At 37.4% G+C, this 21,614-nt stretch overlaps 1 protein-coding gene across 1 annotated transcript in view; it reads left to right on the top strand.

Moving 5' to 3' along the window:
* cntnap2b (contactin associated protein 2b) overlaps positions 1-21,614 on the top strand; it is a 60,400-nt gene that overhangs the window by 20,759 nt on the left and 18,027 nt on the right. Inside the window, exons 2-11 of the mRNA XM_053486780.1 lie at positions 1,912-2,022; positions 3,366-3,559; positions 5,894-6,041; positions 8,342-8,545; positions 10,995-11,179; positions 12,516-12,659; positions 16,241-16,499; positions 18,463-18,612; positions 19,058-19,220; positions 21,408-21,514. Coding sequence (XP_053342755.1) covers positions 1,912-2,022; positions 3,366-3,559; positions 5,894-6,041; positions 8,342-8,545; positions 10,995-11,179; positions 12,516-12,659; positions 16,241-16,499; positions 18,463-18,612; positions 19,058-19,220; positions 21,408-21,514 — 1,665 coding nt within the window. The remainder of the gene's footprint in view (positions 1-1,911; positions 2,023-3,365; positions 3,560-5,893; positions 6,042-8,341; positions 8,546-10,994; positions 11,180-12,515; positions 12,660-16,240; positions 16,500-18,462; positions 18,613-19,057; positions 19,221-21,407; positions 21,515-21,614) is intronic.

Below are 21,614 nucleotides of genomic sequence, written 5' to 3' on the forward strand. Positions count from 1 at the left end.
TAGGGTGCTCTCAAGAGAGACTGTGTTAACATCTTTTCAATTAAACAAATCACCAAAATCTGTTATTTATCAATGAGTGCCAAAACTTTTGCATAAGACTATATACCAGGACATTGTCAAAAATATGTTATACATTTCATATACAGTATCATAATAGAAGAATTACATACAATAATACAGTACAGCCTTTACTTTTCCACTTTAATAGTATGTATTAATGTACAGAACCTAATATGATACAGTATGTACAAAAATATCATATTAGATCTTGAACTTTGGTAGCCAACATGGTACCCAATAAGTACCATGGTATTTACCAAAATATTGTGGTACACATAATAGTACTACCGCAGTACCAACTGTAGTGCCATAGTTCCCATCCTGTACCATGGTAAGGTACTAATGGTACCACTGTAACCCTTTGGCATACCATAATAAAAGTTCTCATAAGTATTCTGTGCATTAAGCCAATGTTGAAACGTATACATTTTGTGAACCAGGTTTTGGAACCTAAGTGTCCTGGATCAGGTTTTATCCAGTGGACTCAATTCTGAGACCGAAGCTGAAGATTAGCCTTTTATCTTAATCTATTCTCTCTACTGTCGGAAAGCATGATGTGCGGAGTATCACACCTTGTTTGAGCACTTTGTGAAATTCGAATTCTCATCAGAGTTTGTCGGGCTGTGTGATTCATTCTAATGAATTTCTCCACTTGAAATGCCAGCACAATAAAATAAGAGGTGGAGGATTCGCATGGGCTGCTCATGCTCTACAGCAGTTTATCAAATAATAAATAAAAAATCATATCCTGGTATTAATGTTTAAGCACAATGCCTGATTGAAGCAAACTACATTTTATACCAACATCATTGCTAGCTGACACAAAAAAAAAAAAAACTAAAAAAACGATGGAGATGATAATATTATTATAATACATGGAATTATATTGTTATATTGAAGGAAAGGTTCGGTATGTTAAAAATGTTATTAAATAGGAAGAGTGCATGCTTTGCATTTATGAGGTCCAGGTCATGAGGTTCAATCCTCATTATCATGACGAAGCATAGCATCATGTTATGGCAATGTTTTTCATTATTCAGGGGTCAGAGTTGAAGTTGTTCAAGCCAATTGCAAAGCAGTAGGAGAAAGCCTATCCCAGGATGCAAAGAATATGGAGACTAGGATGGAGGATTATCTTTCAACAAAACAACCATGCTAAACATACTACTGAGTTTGTTAAAATATCTTAGTCAAAGCACAAACCTCAATTTAATTGAGAATCTTTACAATTACCGTCCAACAAATGGTTTCTTTGCTATTTAACCAAGCTTGAGCAATGTTCCCAAGAAGAATGGGCAAATTCATCAAAAAGGTTCTCGAGTACTAACATTGTGCTGGGGTTTTTCCACAATCATAACTGTAATATTTTGATGATCATAGCCATTATCGTACTGTAGAAACAATAACCTTTCGTTCAAGCACATTTTGATATGCTGTACACTACATCTTATTAAAAAATGTGTTGAACTTGACCTGATTGAGCCATCCCTACCATTCGGTTTCGGTATGCTATTTTATAAAAAACACAAGGTGTTGCTATGTTTAAATAGTATTTCTTTTCAATTGTTTTAAGGTACAGTAAACCACAAGAAAAAAATTTATTCATATAAAAAACATGTTAGATATAACATGTTGATATAAAGTTTATATAACGTGTAACAAATAATATGTATTTGTAAATATATTCATATTTTTACCACAAAGCAACATCTCAACCATTTGGTAGAGGTATATATCAAACATTGATTGTTGTCATTATTGCCCCAAGGAAAAAAAAATGTGTGGATATTAAAGTGTTAAAGTAATGAATACTCTCTCTCTGTATTTTTTTTTATGTCTTTCTCTCTCTAGAGCGGTGTGATGAGGTCCTGGCGAGTCCTCTTCCCTACAGTGCCTTCAGCAGCTCCTCTGTATTAGCTCCTGATTTTGGTGCCGGCTACGCTAAACTGAATCGCAGAGTCGGTATGGAGACGCATTCACACACACACACACACACACACACACACACACACACACACATACTCATCAGCCCGTGTGTCTTTAATGCAGAATGTATAAAATACTGCACTGATCTGAGAACAGGGTAAAAAACCTAAAAAGCAGATCTGATTTCAAATCAGCACTACGTCTAGAGCCGCATCCTAAATTCCCAACTGTTGTCCTAGCACCTTTAGTGGATGACATTTAGAGAAGGGTATTACTCAGAGGTTGATGCAAGATGAAGCATAACGCAGAGGGACGATAGCACTTACAGTATTTGTATTAGCGACAGCAGGAGGACACAGCAAAGGTGAATCATGTGGTTTTAGAGATTAACGCCAAACAAGTTAACCCAGTTCTCAGAACTCTAGTAAAGTGTGTGTGTTAATGCTCCAGCTGAAATATTCCGTGGATAATGCCTTTCTTTATACTTTATTCGCCTCTTGATTCGCTCCTCCTCCGAACGCACTGTTTTAGTATCTATGGAATAAATTAATACCAAGACACGCCCAACCAGAGAACTACAGAGCTGAGCAGAAAGTTGGGGGAGGGGATCTTCTTATATGAAGTCACATTAGGGGGAAACCTAATTGGACTTCTAATGAAATAAGAATTTGATTATAAAAAACAAAAAGCAGGGAAAGAGTTTTGTTATTACTGTATATGCCCACTGGAGACTAGTCTGAACGTTTAAACATGACTTTCAAGTGAATTTTGCATAATAGGTGCCCTTTATTTATTAAATCATGGTGTGTTTTATATCGTCATAGTTATATCTAATGTTAAGAGCTGCTTATTTATTTATTTACTAAAATGTTTTCAGTACCCTTTTACCAATCAGAATTGACAATGCTAAATTATAGCTTTTATTATATCACCAATAAAGTTATGCCCCTTGGTATCATGTTCAGATGCTACGGCGTAGCATAATACAGCGTAGGAGGAGGGCGTGAATGGCAGGTGGAAGAGGAGGTGTTTGCAATTTGCATATGATGCATATTCATGATAATAAAAGTGTAGAAATGTTCCCAAAGTGTTTTATTCATTTTATGCTTCAGTAATAACCAGCATACATGGTTTAAGAAATACTGTATATATTCAGCGCTGTTTTAATTCCGCAGAAATAATAAATAATTAATAAAGAAAATGTGTTAATTAATGCCATATTAATAAACATGATGTTCTCATGATGCACACATAAAATAATTATTGTTCTTTTTTTTCTAAATTAGTACTTTTCTATACTTTATCCTATTGTAGATTATATAGAGGGAAATGTTATTATGGCCAGAGTAGTATCCTGAGTTCTTCTTTCCTTCTGTAAGGGAATGGAGGCTGGGCTCCGCTGGACTCGGACAGATATCGATGGCTGCAGGTGGACCTCCGGAGCAGGAAACAGATCACAGCCATCGCAACACAGGGACGATACAGCAGTACAGACTGGACTAAACAGTACCGGCTGCTCTACAGTGACACGGCGACTAACTGGAAGCCTTATAGGCAGGATGGCAACATATGGGTTAATATTATTATGCAATATTATATTATATTAATATTATATAATATTCTCTTTTTTTATTTTTGTTGTTTTTTTTCAAAGTTTTGACGTATGGACTAAACCCTACTTGCTGTCTGAAATAGGGGCAAAATATTTTCACCACTGGTATGTTTAATGATATGGCAGTAGTAAAGGTCACCATTGTTAGGTCTAGATGAGTACAAGACCAGGACCAGCCAAGATTATGTCAGGAATAAGTATTAATTGGGTAGAGGTGATGTAATGGGCAAGTGCATATGAAAGCAGGATAAAGTCAACGTGAGTTCAAAAAAATTCAGTGCTTTAATGCTTGGGATTTATTTCAGCCAGTGGGTATTATTTGTGCATTGGGAAAAAATGCCAAAGTACTGGATATATAATTATAAAGTGAATTATAATTATAAAATAATGCTGTCCTGGTAAATTTCTCAAATCCAGTTCACAACATGATAACTCTTCTTTATTGATTTCTTTCTTTCGTATTTTTTTTTATTCTTCTTGCTTTTTTTTTACATAGCTATTTATATTTCTTTCTTAATTTTGTATAATTTCCCATTATTTGTAATTCTAAATAATTTTATTACATCATATAAAGGGAACTATATCATATAATATGCAATAATATTTATTTATTTATTTATTTATATATTTATTTATTTATCATTTTATCAACCATAAAAATGCATGCAGTTACACTATATAATATTCATATAATTATTTATTTGTAATATTTTATTGTTGATTTTCTTTATTATATCATTATTTGTAGTTATTCTGTTTGAACTTTATAATTTAAAATTATTTAATTATCATTATAAATATAAATATTGCATGCAGTTATACAATATATTTTATTTATTTATTTATTTGTAATATTTTATTGTTGATTTGGATTAATATCCTATTATTCATTGGTATGCTTTTTAAACATTATAATTATTGTATTAGAACAACAAATAATGCATGAAATTTAACAGTATAATATAATACATCATAATATATTACAATATGCAAACATATTTATTCATTTGTTTGTTTGTATATATAAACATTATAATTTAAAATAATTTTATTTAAAAAAATAATTCATGCAGTTATACTATTTATTCATTTTGTTATTTTTTTAATGTGATGGTACTTTTGACATTATTGAAACAGCATCATGAGCTCTTATTAGTGTTACCAGTGTTGGGAGTACTTGGATTAGTACTTGTACGCGTTAGAGTACATGTTAGAGTACCTGGATTACTTTTATGATGTAACGAGTAATCTAACGCGTTATGTCCGCCATTTAAGTCTTTAGTTATTTAGTTATTTTTTCAAAAATGTAATGCATTATTCAGATGCAATGCAATTTATGTAATTCGTGAGACAGACAGCAGTCATTCCCAATCCATTATTGTGTATGTGAAAGTCTTCCTACAAGCCCCGCCCCTAATAACCCCTTGTTATTCCTGCTATTATACCCCTATCTCACCTATGCGGTTTGACTCAAGGTGAGATGCGGTGTTAGGCACCGTAAGCTGCTGCGATTGCCCGCAGACGTTCTGTGAAGTTCTGCAAGGTTCGCAAGCTTCGGCGAGGCCCGCCAAAAAATCTACATGTTTAATTTTGCGCGCGGAAAGATGGAAACCTAATCACAGCACCAAAATTCATTCAAAACAACATGCATGAGGAATCACAAAGGAGTTTTTATTTTCTGTGATGGAAAAGTACTTAAACTAGTTACTTTTATCAGAAAGTAGCGTTGTAATGTAACTGATTACTTTTTAATGACAGTAATTTTGTAATGTAATTAGTTCCCCAACTCTAAGGATTACCACTGGACTAAATTATTGTTTTAAAAACTGTTTAAGATATCCAGTTTGATTATTTTATCTAAATATCTTAGAATTTTACTTAGAAGTTTTGCTCTAGTTCTCTGTACCTAATAAAACAAGCAGTCCTTGTGACCAAAGACCAAATCCTTTTTTGTACTATACACACTCCATTCCTCATTTTTATATTTTCTTAACTTCCCTACCTTTTTTCTCCTCTTCCTTTATTACTAATTACAGTAAATAATTGATTCTCCTCAGGGTCCAGGAATGGAGTGCAGCATTATTGCACTCATCACTCACTTTGTATATTATGAGATAATAAATAAAATTGAAAAAAGAATTGCTCACAGCTAATGAACCGAAGTAAATTAGAATGGAGGATTGTCATCGTGCAAGCCGGGTGCACTGAGGCATCGTCTGATTGATGTGTTTAGACAGTTAAGCAATCACAGGAGATTGTGTTCGGGTCTGATGGGTCTCTTCACTTATCTCACAGACGTTCTCAGGTAACTGGAACTCGGAGCGAGTGGTTCGTCACGAGCTTCAATACACCATCGTGGCCCGATATCTGCGTTTTATTCCCTTAGAATGGAGTAAAGAAGGGCGAGTCGGGATGAGGGTCGAGGTCTACGGCTGCGCATATTGTAAGTACCTGCTTTAATTCTTCAGATTTACTGATTTACTGCAGGGTTTTTATTAGGTTAAAATATTTAACTATTTATCTTGACTGTACAGAATAACAGAACACAATTATGACAGTAAAACCAACCTGGTTGTGATCAGTCTGCCTGCTTTACATCTGATATGCTGGGCTCCCAGGAACTCCTGTTATAGCCAAAAGTGCCTGCTTTTTAACTCTTAGCTAGTATTTATCTTATTGTTTTTTTTTTTTTTAGGATTAACTGATTAACTGCAGGAAGTTTAATAGTTTAAAATATGAGGGGTGTTCAAGTCAAACCAGGACTTTTGACCTGTGCAAAATAACAGACGAGTAAAAACAGTCTATCCGTGATCAGATTGTCTGCTTCATGTCTGAAACGCTGGCCTCCTTTAATGGCCCACACATGTAGTAAGAGCTTGGAGCGGGGTCAGGACTATACGGGTGATTTAAACGTCAATCGTTTTTGTTCAGCAGAAATTGCATAACAAGTCCTGGTTTGACTTGAACGTCCCTTGTAGATCTGTAACAATGACATATAGTAGAGTGACAGCTGCTAATGTTCTATAAATGTAAGTTTTACACCTTCAATCACAAGTCCCAGTTTGACTTGAACACCCTATATAATTTATGGGATAAATAAATTAAGTGAGATAGTCAGGGGTTAATGGGTCTGTTATATAACTCATAGTGCAAATAACCATATTAGCTACATATTAGCGTCTTCTATAGGCTTAATCTTTTTTTAAATAAATTTGTACATGTGTCCCAATCATTAGTGTGCAAAACATAAATTATTTGCACAACTTCCATAAACCCATTAATGTGCTAAGATTTATGTACCTCAATGATGTACAATGACTTTTTAATTATTTTCTATTTTATACTGTATACACATAGCTGTGTCATGTTATACCTCAAGTAGGGATTTGCACGCAAACTGAATTGTTTTCAGTAATGCATTATTTAAAAAGTACTGAACTTTTCATACTTCATGCAGAGCCACATTGACTTGCTGAGATGATAAATAACATAGCACACTCAAAAGTACAACTTGTCTCTTAGGGTCCACTTAATGTCTCTTAAATGAGTTTTAAATGAGGCTCATTACTTGTACTCTGAAACTGTAAAAATGATCTAACTCTAGTGACAGGAGTTTGTCTGGGTTTATGATAACTTGTCAGAAAATGAGACTGGAACAGGATGCAAATGTAGTAATGATATTTAATCGAGGAACTAAACAGAAAGATAAATTAAAACCTACACCAAAACCAGAACCATGAAACAATATTCCAAGACTTGCATATACTGTTTGGCCACTCTGAACGTGCTGAAGTATTATAAGGTGTGACAGCCATGTTTGGAGGCCTAAGTGTGTTACAGCAAATGGAGTTTTGAGCGAAGGTTACGATATTACTAGTGATGCAACATCTTAAAAGAAGTGTTGATACAGGAAAGGAAAAAAGGCTTAATGCAAGAACATTTTGATCCATTTAAAACTGATTATAAGCCTGTAATACATATCGCATAAGCATTTTTTTTTTTTTTTTGCAACTTTTGGTTGTGGACTTTATCAATCCTACATTTCTTGTTTTTTTTTTTTGAATGCTTTTTTGCTTCAAGAGCTTACGCAATGCCTGAGTTATCACTTAGAATAGGAGATTTTTGGCTTACATCATTTTCCAAATGTTCTTCGTAAAAAAAGCAATTTGATCAGTAGAATATAGAATACAGTCGAACTACTGGGGCGTTCAAGTCAAATTGGGACTTGTGATGAACCAATTGATGGCATAAAACGAATGGCAATTTACAGAAGACTTTAAGCACAGTAAGTTTGATGAGACTCTCATCCGCAGTAAAACATTTGAATGGTGCAAAGATTTTTAAAAAAGGCCGTTCTTGGCCAGTTCCTGGCTGATCCTTAAAAATCGATGGATAACTTGATACTTTAAGAGATGCATCTGTCTGTCTGTGGGAACTGTACACATCATTATGGGAGTTCCTGGTAGGCCAGCATTTTACATGTAAAGCACCTACCTGGATGGTTTCCAAGCACTAGCAAAACTCTGGGATAAGTGCATTAATGTAGCAGGGGATTATATAGAATATAACGACTGCATAGCATGACTGCCAAATTGTGAAGAAAATAGGAGATATTCATTGCTTATCTAGAAATTTATCCAAAAAAATTCTACAAAGAGAGTGAGTTTCAGGTGACAATTCAGACACAATGACTTTCCCATATACTTTTTTTTAACCTGTCCTCTTTTTTCCATGTGATTTAAGGGGCCGATGTGATCAGTTTCGATGGACAGGGAGTACTCTCTTACCGCTTCCGACAGAAGAAGATGAAGATCCTGAAAGACGTTATTTCGTTAAAGTTTAAGACCAGTAAAGGAGACGGGCTTCTGCTTCACGGAGAGGGACAGCAAGGCGATTATCTCAGTCTGGAGCTACGCAGGGCCAAACTGCTGCTACAGATCAATCTGGGTAATATCATAGATGTTGGAAGTCGGGGCCTGGCGCCCGTACTCCCACTGCCAGCACCAGATTTTAGCTTATATTCGCCCGACTTTCATATTTATACAGGTCTACCATTACATAATAAATGATATCCTCTTATATGAATAGGTATGTAGTGTGGGGATATCGTTAACAACCTCATGAACGCAAGTGTCATACTGCTTTTATCCAACAGTTCTGACAAAATGTGCTTGAAGACACCAGACTTAGTGTTTTCGTTTGTGTGTTTTGACTTTGTTTCTTTAGTCTCCGCTCCAAAAATGTCCGTAAAGAGATTTCGATCTCTGGTTGTAGTCCAGCTACCTCTCTTTGAATGAATGGATTGTTGACGTCCTATAATTCAACGGTTTAAGTTTATCCAATGGAGTGAGTCCAAGTGAGGTTGTGCCAGGATATCCCCACTTACGGCATGTCAAGTAAAAATTCATAAATTGTTTGTCTATACCTAGCTGTTGTATAATAAAAAAATAATAATAATAAGTAAATAAATAAAAGCCGTGCAAAACAAAGGCTGCTTTTGCCTAGCAGCCCGCCTGCAAAAAATCTAGCACAGCCGCATAGTTTCAACACCCCTGGGTAAGATTTTACTTGACCAGACCCTTCACCTTGAGGTCTTAACTGTGAATCCATGCGATTGAGGAGTGTGTAGCATCTTCTTTTTGGAAAGAAGAAAACTGGCTGTCTCCCTTGGAATTAATTTAGTACAAGCTGGGCTAGAAATTAACACCCGCCCACGAGCCAAATGTGGATAAAATTTGACACGAGAGGGCAAATTTATGCAGGCAAGCTTTTCACTGCTGCATATGAATGATATAATAATGCCTATTAATAAGTCATTTATAAGTGTTAATAAATATAACAGTTGTTTTATAATTATTTAGAACACCACATGGCATTATAATGAAGAGAGATTCATGTGTTACATGGTTATGAGTTAGAAAGGAATGACTTATGACTTAACACTTTATTGGAGCTTTATGAGCTTTTAAAAGTTTGAACAGAATGAGCTTTCTTCTGATTAAATTTTTAGACCATGAACATGCCAAGTGTATGCCATGTGGCCATGGTTAACCTGTGGCTATGCTAATTTTTTTTTTTTAATGAGCCTTTGAATGTACTAAGTTTACTATACTAAGTGTAAAACAACTAGCCTAAGAATATGCTACATGTCAAGCAACTACCCAGTAAATATGCTAAGTTTAAAACAATTATAGTCTGTGAGTTTGATAAGTTTAAAACAACTAGCCTGTAAGTACACTACATGTAAAATTAGTAGCCTGTAAATATGCTAACTTTAAAACAACTAGCCGATGAGTATAGTATGTTTGAAACAACTAGCCTGTGAGTATAATACAGTAAAACAACTAGCCTGTAGAAATGCTAAATTTAAAACAACTAGCCTCTGAGTATAGCATGCTAAGTTTAAAAGTTTAAAATAACTAGCCTGTAAGTATGCTAACTTTGAAACAACTAGCCTGTGTGTCAAATAAATGTAAAACAACTAGCCTGTGAGTATACTAAGTTTACTATACTAAGTGTAAAACTACTAGCCTATGGATATGATGAATGTCAAGCAACTACCTGTAAATATTAAGTTTAAAACAATTATGGTCTTTAAGTGTGATAAGTTTAAAACAACTAGCCTCTAAGTATAGCATGCTAAGTTTAAAATAACTAGCCTGTGAGTATGCTAAATGTAAAACAACGAGCCTGTGAGTATGCTAACTTTGAAACAACTAGCCTGTGAGTATAATACATGTAAAACAACTAGCCTGTATTAAAAAATGCTAAGTTTAAAACTACTAGCCTCTAAGTATAGCATGCTAAGTTTAAAATAACTAGCCTGTGAGTATGCTAAATGTAAAACAACGAGCCTGTGAGTATGCTAACTTTGAAACAACTAGCCTGTGAGTATAATACATGTAAAACAACTAGCCTGTATTAAAAAATGCTACGTTTAAAACTACTAGCCTCTAAGTATAGCATGCTAAGTTTAAAATAAATAGCCTGTGAGTATGCTAAATGTAAAACAACTAGCCTGTAAATATGCTAGGTTTTAAACAACTAGCCTGTTTAAAAACATCCAGCCTGTAAATATGCTACATGTAAAACAAAGTATATATCACCTGGAGAAAATGCCACATTTAAAACAAATGAAGCGAATGATTATACTAACTTGCATATGCTAGCCAGAAGAAAATTTAAATATCGAATTGTTCTAAATGAAGTGCTCAACTGTGTGACTATGTTGTTAGTGCTTCACCAAAAACCATAATGCCATGACCATGTTTAGTTCTAGACATGTTTTCTAAGCTTCAGACTTTGTCCTTTTGTTTAGTTTGAACATGTATTTTCCATCCTTTTGTGATAAACTCTGAGAGGTTTAACATCTCCGCCTGATGCTTGTCTGCTCCAGGTAGCAACCAGTACGGCTCCATCCAAGGTCACACCTCAGTGTCCAGCGGCAGCCTGCTGGACGATGACCACTGGCACACTGTGCGGATCGAGAGATACCGCCGCAGCGTGAACTTTACCCTGGACGAGCACACGCAGAGTTTCCGAACCAACGGCGAGTTCGACCATCTCGACCTGGACTACGAGGTCAGGGCTTGAGCTTGTTTCCTTTTGCTGTGTTGGTGCAGATTTCTGACTTCTTAGCTTGAATTATAACACTGGCTGCGGTACATCTTGTAATCCTGAGGTGGTATTTCATCATTATTTGCGCTTCTGTTGAAATGTCTGGCATTATTATTCATTTATGAGACGCAAAAACGCAGGCTTTGGACAGATTTTTAAATTAGCCTCCAGCTATCTCTCAGCAACCCCTCTGCCTGTCCCATGAGTCACGTCAGGCAGCGGCTAGGCCATGAATATTTGAATATAAGTCTGATAATACCGAAATATAATAATGCAACTTTGTCCCTCTTGCTTCTTCTGACCTTTTTTTTTTTATTATTATTATTTTTTATTCACTGGTTTCTTTAATTATTACCCTGATGCAAGCAGAAATTTCTCACTGCAACAATTGTAAAATTGTTTACTAAGGCTTATTAGCAGTGACTGACACGTGAAAACACTATCTGGGGCAGTGTGGGGTTTAGAGCTTTGACATGCCTCTTATAGCCTGCATCCACACACATTCTTCCTCACAACTTTTTGCAAGAATGAATGCATGGTCATTGTATGTGTTAGGATATTTATTGTGTTCGTTGGAAAGACATCCAATTATTCTTAAATACGTGCCTCATTACTGTTAGAATAACATCTTGTTATTCTAAGGACACATTTCATTATAGTGATATATGTATCTTGTTACTATTAGAAACACATTTAGTTAAAAAAAATCATTTAGATTTGAGATATTTATCTAATTAACTGAGATAAATATGTCTTAAGAAGAAATGTTTTCGTCATTATTATACAACCTCTCGTTTTTATGAGAGACTATTTTGTTCCTATAAGATTAAAAATTGGCTTGTTCTTATGATATTAGAAAGTATTTTGTTCTCATGCGAAAGCCTTTTTATTGTGAGAAACACTCACAATAAAAAATCTTGTTCGTATTATATAAGAAAGTATCTTGTTATTGTTAAGACTTATTTATAATTATATAATGTTATTGCATGAAAATATCTTATTATTGAACAAAAAAAAGCATCTTGTTTTCACAAGACAAGCATTTTGTCACTGCAACAAAACATCTTGTTATTTTAAGACAAATATGTTATATAAACAAAGTATCTTGCTTTTATAGCGTATCTTACACGTTTCCCAGCTGATTGATCCTGACGAGAGCCATTGTGGACAGAATTAGTCCGATAACATTCATTTGCAACCCTGACATTTCTCATATTATTTACATCGAGCGAGGAATAAAAAAAACATCTAATGAGTCTGTTATCTCAAAATAATGATCTAAGTACAATTGTGTTTACAGATCAGTTTTGGAGGTATGCCTGCATCAGCCAAGCCCAGTTCAGGAGCTCCGCAGAACTTCATCGGCTGCATGGAGGACATCCACTACAACGGGGACAACATCACCAACCTCACACGCAGGAAACGAGTCGACACATCCAGCTTTGTAAGGGTTTATTTTTAATCCCCTTTTTTAGCAGCTGAGTCAGTGGTGGTTCTGGACCATCTCACTCGGCGAGGCTCATGCTGGGTCCAGATGCTCAGTTAGTAGGAACATTAGTCCACATGTTTGCTTCACTAAGCACAGTGAAGGAGAGCAGGTCGGTGCTTTGCGTGGGAAGTTGTCATCATTTAGTTAGTTAGCTATTTCAGAACACACTGCATTCGAGAGTACTGGCTGGATTGTCATGACAAAGCAAGCAAAATCTGACTTGTCATGCTCTCTGTCATGCTTTTGAACGACTCTCATTTGTGCTATGTCCAACCGTTTGCAGTGCATTAAGCTTGGAGAGTTTAGTTTTTAGCCATAAACAAGTGTGACTTTACTTCCCACTGTTCTTAAACCTTCTTCTGCAGTGTGTTGTGTGTGTGTGTGTGTGTGTGTGTGTGTGTGTGTGTGTGTGTGTGTGTGTGTGTTGTTTGATTCCCCAGTAGAAACCATGTAGACAGCTGTTTTGCAGTGAACAACTCATTAGTGGAAGCAGTGAACTAATGAGTTGGACACTAGGGTAACGACAATGCATGTACACCTATGTAACCAAATCATTTCCCAGATTCTCTGTGCATTCACTTCCTTTGGAGTATTAGACCTTTTGTTTTATACTGTATATGTTGCTGTGCTGTACAGTATATGTAGTGAGTGTACAAAAATATTTTTTTATGTTAAATAATTTCAAGAATCCAAATTAGATGCAGTTTTATGATTTTATTAGGGAGCAATCAAGTCAAACCAGGACTTTTAACGAAAAGGAGCAAAAGTGATTGACACTTACAAAAGACTTCAAGCACAGAGCGGTGATGAACGTCTTAATCCTATAAAACATCTGAATGGTGCAAACATTTTAAAGAATGACATATGTCCCGGCCAAAGTGGCTCAGAGCCCACTGCAGCCGCTCCAGTGAACATTCAGCGGTTAGAGCATCTGATACTTGAAAATTGAAGGGTAACTTGTAATCAACTTTCAGAAGAGACGCATCTGTTCGTGGGAACTGTACACACAATCATTCACCATCACCACTTGCATGTTTCAGGAACTCGGCTAGGAGTTATTCCCACGTCCCTCTCACAGTCCTGACCTCGCTTCAAGGAATTTCCACATGTTTGGGCTATTAAAGGAGTTCCTGGAACGCCAATGTTTCAGACATGAAGCAGGCAGTCCAATCATGGCTCAGGTGTCCTGAGAAAACTTTCTACTTTGATGGTATCCAAGCACTTGTAAAATGCTGGAATATGTGCATTAGTGTTGCAAAGGGAGTTTTTGCTCTCATATCTGCTCTGTTGTACTGCACAATCAAAAGTCCCACTTTGACTTTAACGCCCCAATATATTATGTCTTGAGGAAGCTTAGCTTAATGACTTTGGCCTCCAGATTAAGTCCCAGTTTGACTTATACAGCCCTTGTAGTTTATTTTCATTTTGCTCTTTGTCAAGTCTTAATATATATATATATATATATATATATATATACTGTATATATATATATACAGGGGTTGGACAATGAAACTAAAACACTGTGTCGCCAATTTAGTGTTGGAGGTTTCATGGCTACTTTTGAGCCATACATGTTTCACATTGTCCACAGCCCAAGATTTTTGCTGCTGGCACCATTGAAATTGACGTTTGGCATTGGCACAAGTGACCAAAGGTTTGGCTATAGCAGTCCTGGTGGCCAATCTTCATCGATTACACATTCCACCAGTAAGAGCAGAGTGTGAAGGTTTAGTTAGCAGGGTAACTGCTTAAAATATTGCAATGCACACAACATTATGGGTGATATATCAGAGTTTGAAAGAGGGCAAATCTGTGACCAAGACAGCAAGTCTTAGTGATGTATCAAGAGCCACGGAATCCAGGGTGATGTCAGCATACCACCAAAAAGTGCAAACCACATCTAACAGGAGTAACTGTGGACGCAAGAGGAAGCTGTCTGAAAGGGATGTGCGGGTGCCAACCCAGATTGTATCCAAAAAACATAAAACCACAGCTGACCAACTCACTGCAGAATTAAATGTGCACCTCAACACTCCTGTTTTCACCAAAACTGTTTGTTGGGAGCTCCACAGTGTCAATGTACATGGCCGGGCTGCTATAGTCAAACCTTTGGTCACTGATGCCAATGCCAAACGTTGGTTTCAGTGGTGCCAAAATCTTGGTCTGTGGACAATGTGAAACATGTATTGTTCTCTGATGAGTCCACCTTCACTGTCTTTCCTACATCTGGTAGAGTTACGGTGTGGAGAAGCCCCAAAGAAGCGTACCACCCAGGCTATTGCATGCCCAGAGTGAAGCATGGGGGTGGATCAATGATGGTTTGAGCTGCAATATCATGACATTCCCCAGGCCTAATACTTCCATCACTGCCAAGGCCTACCGAACCATTCTGGAGGACCATGTGCACCCAGTGGTTCAAACTAGGGATGCACCGAAATTTCGGCCGGCGAAAATTTTCGGCCGAAATAGCATTATCGGTTTCGGCCGAAATGTAAGAAAGCGTCGAAAATAAAAGCCGAAATTGTCGCCACGCCTCTCCCATCCTCCCGTCTCGTTCGCGCTGTCATTACACATCAAACACGGAGTATGTCGGCGGTTTGGAAGCACTTCAAAGTTTCAGATGAGGACAGCAAAGTTGCAATAATTTTAATTAATTTGTAGGTTTTTAATCCAAACAAAAAGAAAATATTTTAAACATGTTTTTTAATGAAGCCATTTTCGGTTTCGGTATCGGTTTTCGGCCAAGTGCATCCAAAAATTTCGGTTTCGTTTTCGGCCCAAAATTTTCATTTCGGTGCATCCCTAGTTCAAATATTGTATCCTGAAGGCGGTTTTGTGTATCAGGGTGATAATGCACCAATACACACAACAAGACAGAGTGGTGACAGAGTGGTTTGATGAACATGAAAGTGAAGTTGAACATCTCACATGGCCTGCACAGATCTAAATATCATTGAGCCACTTTGGGGAGTTTTGGAGGAGCGAGTCAGGAAACGTTTTCTTCCTCCACCAGCATTACGTAGTGACCTGGCCACTATTCTGCAAGAAGAATGGCTCAAAATCCCTCTGGCCACTGTGCAGGCCTTGCATCTGTCATTCCCAAGTTGAATTGATGCCGTATTGGCTGCAAAAGAAGGCTTCACACCATACTAATGAATTATGGTGGCCTAAAACCGGGCGTTTCAGTTTCATTGTCCAACCCCTGTATATATACATGCTGTCCCCGAGCGTGGTGGGTTTCCTCTAGTTTCCCCTGTTTCCTCCCACAGTCCAGAGACATGCAGATTATGTGTGAATCTGCGTGTGAATGTTGACCGGAGGCCTTCACGGTCCCTGTTTGGACTACAAAAGTTCCTAGATGGATGTTTGAAGTAACACATGTACAGTATCGTAATAACAGTAATAGGCACATTCCCAAACCAACACAATTTTGTCTTATAGTCCAAGTCATGGAAGCACAATAGCACACTAGCACAATAATCGTGTCCAAAATATTTCTTCAGATTTAAAACTCTGTGTGTATGCTGTTTCCTCAGCGTAACCTGACGTACACGTGCGGATCCTCGCCGACGTTCCCAGCCTTCTTTAACTCCAGCAGCACTCTGCAGCTGCCGGGCCGCAGCGACGCGGACACCGTGTCGGTGAGCCTGCAGTTCCGTACGTGGAGCCCCAGCGGCTTGCTGATGTTCACACCCATGATGCCCGGCGGAGTCGAGGTCAGCCTGGTGGACGGCAAAGTGGTGGTGCATATTTACATTTCACAGGGGAAGAACACACGTGTGGACATCTCCTCAGGTAACAATGATCTCATGCCTGTGATGCCAATTTGGTAACTGACATAAAAGCTTCTCTTTAATCCTTACAGGATTTTGTGAACACTACTAAGACTAATACTTATAGTCGCTTGCTTATGCACTCCTTAATGACTGCGTAATCAATTTATGTATGTGTGATGAATTTCCTCACACCAGCCAAGATGTGTTTGGTGTTTAAATTTGCTTTCTCGTTTTGGCCTGGAGCTGAAACGGTTTGTATTTGCATCTGGAAGCAGCATCACTTTCTTTTTCAGGACACAGTTTGGCGTCGCGGATAGTGTGATATAATCATCTCAAATTAATGCTTTGTAAAGCATTCTCGCATTATGAAACCATTTTTATACAATTAGTACTGAGATGATTTGTGCTTTTAGAGGTGAGTGTATAATGATTTAGAGATGCTCTAAGGCAGTGTTGGCGAAACATTAATGCATGACAGCTCCACCATCCCTGATACACTAGACATTATATTGCTGCGTTCTTATACTGTAAGTCTTAATTTGCAAGTTGTAATAACTCTGTTTCCCACGTTGGAACATTCACAGTGCAAAGTGAAAAAAAAAAAAACAACATTGCTGATTTCACTTGTACTCAAAGCTAATAAAAGGCTATAGTACTTTAACATCACTTTTACAGATGCAGACCCACATGTTTATTAAGTCTGTTTTACTACAGTGGACTTTATAAATTTGTGTAATATTTTGCACTGAAATTGCATCACAGCAACAACAGTGGACAACAATCCCGACAGTTAATGTTAGTTACATCAGTAAAAGCTCTATGGTTGATTATGACCCCTTTTTAAAATAGTGATTAGTGATTAGTAGTTTTAACCAAGTACTGTATCTGTATATTAAAAATCTTTCAGTATATTAAAGCCAACTGGGCTATAATGTAATTTAAAGGTGGAGAAGTGGAACGCAAAACTGCAGCAAAGGTGTAAATATTGTATCGGGACAATATTCTTACAGGACAATATGATTATGGATTATGGATTATAAATTTGTTATTAATAAAAAGGTTAATAATAATAATAATAATAAGTCAGTAATAAGTTATAAATAAAGCTATTATTAAAGCTTTTCAGACACCAAACTTATATTCTTATACTGACTTCATTTTGGAAAAGAGAAATAATTAAACAGATTTTTGTCCAAGCCGTCCCTCCAGTATAACATTGCTTTAGATCTACGAGGGGCGTTCAAGTCAAACCAGGACTTGTGATTAATTCAATTAAATTAAATTTTATTTATATACTGTAGCGCTTTTAACAATGGTCATTGTTTCAAAGCAGCTTCACAAAAATGAAAAGAAAATTTGAAAAGAAAATTTATGGAAGTGTGTATGTGTGAGAAAAATGTGCCTAGATAAACAAGAGTTAGTATAAATTTCTCATAAATAAATATATAAAAACTAAAGAACATTTATAGAAGATTTTAACAGTAAAAATTTTTTTGAAGAAGCCGTTCCCGGAAGAGGTGCCTCGAAGCCCACAACAATCGTTCCCATGTAGACGCATCCCAAAAAAAAATGCATCTGTCTGTGGGAACTGTACACACAATCATTCACCAACATCATTTGCACATTAGGGAGTTATTTCCACATCCCCCTGTACAGTCCTGACCTCATTCAAAGGCATTTCCACATGTTTGGAAGGTTAAAGGAGTTCCTGGGGGGGCCAGGATTTCAAAAATGAAGCAGGCAGTCTGATCATGGCTCCGGTGTACTGAGACAACTTTCTGCCTTGATAGTATCCAAGCACTAGTGTAAACTAGAATAAGTGCCTTAGTGTAGCAAGGGATTATATAGATAAATAATTGGAGTTTTTTTTTACTTGTTCGGTTATCAAAAGTCCCGATTTGACTTGAACGCCCCTCGTATGATGATATAACAGATAATTATCGTTTGTAGTATTTGTTCTGAATCATTTCTCTCTTGTCCAGGTTCAGGCCTCAATGACGGCCAGTGGCACAGTGTTCATGTCCTGGCGCTAGAGAGCTCGGCTACGCTCACCATCAACGGTGATGAGATGTCGTCCGTCAGAGCCACTCTCCCCATCCAGATCCGCACCGTGGGAGAGTACTACTTTGGAGGTTTTTTCTTTTTTTTTTTTAACATAAGAATCTGCTTTTAGAGATTTTTTTTAATGGTCCACTACTAAACAATGATTTGGATTGGATATGGAATTGGATGCTAATTACAAATTAAACAGATGTTTTCCTAATCAAGTTTTAATATAAAGGGATGAGAATTGTTGTGTGCTCTTCCACATACATGACGGGGCTCCTCCTGTTTAAAAAGGTACGGATAGGATAGCAGCGGCATTATTTTAAATCGGGATTTAACTTGCTCTCTCTCTTCATATCTGATTGTTTTTGTTTGTATTTGTTCTTTTGACTCTGTAAAGTGACCTTGAGTTTTAACTGTATCCAAGGTCAGAGTGTCAAGTTTGGGTCTGTTGCATGATTTCTTTTCTTTTTTTTTTTTTTCTCAAAATCTAACCCGGGCTGAAATCCGAGTTCTGCTCTCCGTACACAGGCTATTTTCCACGGACGGACCTCTCACCATCTCAGCGCTCCTTCCATGGCTGCATGCAGCTCATCCACGTGGACGACCAGCTGGTGGACTTGCACGCTGTAGAGCAGGGTGTGATGGGAAGTTTCGAGAATGTCAGCCTGGATATGTGCGCCATCATCGACAGGTGCGGTATGATAACTGGGTACACATCTAAGTGCTGTTTAGGAATAATATAACCAAATCTTTGCATGTCACTTCAGACCAAGATTGAGAAAGAACAATGTTTGCTCTTTTTCTTTTAATAAATTGTCTTTCTTTTGAAGAAAGAGTAGCATTAGTGCTGATTTCTATGTAAATCCATACACTGATTTACATAACTAGCACTCTTCTAAAGAGCTTTTGTAGCGACAAACCCAAACCGTCTGTCCTTCTCATCTCACTGATTCCGCTCAGCAGAAACTAATCTTCAAAGCCACTTTTTTTAACTGACCCGTCCCTGTTTGTTCACCCTGACCGCCTCGGGATGCTCAGAATCACAGCCTGTTGATCTAAGCCTGCCTTTGCTCTGCAGGAGTTTGGAGTTACAATTCCCAGAGCGCATCACAGAACAGAACTGGGCCTGGCATATGGGGCAGAATATGGGCCGTGCTCATCCCGTGTATGCTATACACCTGCATCCTCATTCATCATCACGACAGCCCCAGAGCTACGTTCTGTTTAAAGGCATACCGTTTAAGTGATTGTGACAGCTTGTCAGAAATTATACAAGGAGAAAAATTGGATTCTTTGATGTAGAACTGTACTCGTCTCTCATTCGTTTTATGTGGGAGATGAAGCTCTGCCCGGAATATCTTGCTCGAGTGATCTGGGATATATATACTGTAAGATTGTATAATGTGGTATAAATGTGTTCCTGCGTTAATAAAGTGACAGTAATTGGATTGATTGAGATCTTAAATAATGACATAACATTTAGTCGTTTGAGTCTCCACGAAAGGTAACAAAGAACAAGAAAACCTCATGGTAGCAGTCAAAAGTTTGGACGCACTTTCTAATATTTTCTTCCTAGAGCGATTCTTGCAGTTCATGGTCTGCAGGAGGGATTTTGTCAAGTGCATTTGCAAAATCCATCAAGCACCATAATGAAAGCTGGCTCTCATGAAGACCATCGACTAAAAATGACCTCTGCTGCAGAGGAGAACTTCATTTAGATTTACCAGCCTCAGAAATCACTAATTAATAATCAGCACCTTGGATAAGAGCCGTTATGAAGGCTTTACAGAGCAGAAGTAAACATGAACGGTTTAAAAGGAGATCATTATATATTTTGGACGCCTTCATTATTGTTTTTTAATGTAGAAAGAAATAAAAATCAGGAACGATCACAGAGTTAGAAGGTGTGTCCAAACTTTTCACTGGTAGTATATGCAGAAAAAAAAGCTATATACATTGTATAATTGTTAGCACTGTGGCTTAATTGTTAGCACTGTTGCAGGCTGCAGGTTCGATTCCTGTCTCTGTGCGCATCGAGTTTGCATGTTCTCCCTGTGCTTGGTGGGTTTCCTCCAGGTACTCCAGTTTCCTCCCACAGTTCGAAGACATGCAGATTAGGCTAATTGCCGTTTCCAAATTGCCCAAAGTGTGTAAATGTGTGTGTGTGAGTGCCCTGAGATGGATTGGCACCCAGTCCTGGATGTACCCCGCCTCGTACCCTAAGTCACCTGTAAATACAGGATAAAGCGGTATAGACGATGAGTGAGAGCGAGAGATACTGTATAGAATGCTAAACTGTATAATTAAAAATAATATAAGTCCACCGTCTGTACATCCCCCAGGTGGTCTGGCGGTGTCTTGACACTTAATCAATCAATCAATAAGAATGAAAGAAGATCAAAGCCATCAAGTGCTCAGCTTACAACAAAAAAAAAAAGAGGGAAGAGTGGAGAATTTCCAACTGAAACTTTATTCTGCTGCTCTGTTATATAATTTTTTCGGTGCCAGAGCACAGAATTATCCAAGGACGTTATGGTTCATTTCTTTTCTGTTCTGTAGAATGATAAACCGTGCATAATGACAAGTCTCGTTTTTATATTTATATAGTTATAAATGTTATGATTATTTATTTGTGTTGTTCCAAATGTCTTTTTTTTTCTAAACGAGGCATAGAAGGGGAGTTTGCCCAGGGTGCCGTACACACTGGAACATCCACTGCGTGTTTGCATTACTGAAATAAAACAAGAGAACTAAACCTACTCTATACTGTACTGTACTGTCTGCAGCATAAAAATGCGAGGTTTCTTTTCTAATTCATAGAAGAAGCTTGTAGGCGTGTCTGTCGAACGAGAATCTGATTTCGCTGATTTCTCTTCAGGTGTGTCCCGAACCCGTGTGAGCATGGAGGCCGGTGTTCTCAGACTGGAGACGTGTTTAAATGCTCCTGCGATGGAACTGGATACAACGGAGCGACCTGCCACACATGTACGCCTTTATATGACGTCATCATTTTATTATTATTATTATTATCTCTCATTATTGTACATATATCTACTGCTGTTTTCATCTGTGCAAGCAAGTTTAT

This window comes from Clarias gariepinus, chromosome 25, assembly GCF_024256425.1.
Source record: "Clarias gariepinus isolate MV-2021 ecotype Netherlands chromosome 25, CGAR_prim_01v2, whole genome shotgun sequence".
NCBI lineage: Eukaryota > Metazoa > Chordata > Actinopteri > Siluriformes > Clariidae > Clarias > Clarias gariepinus.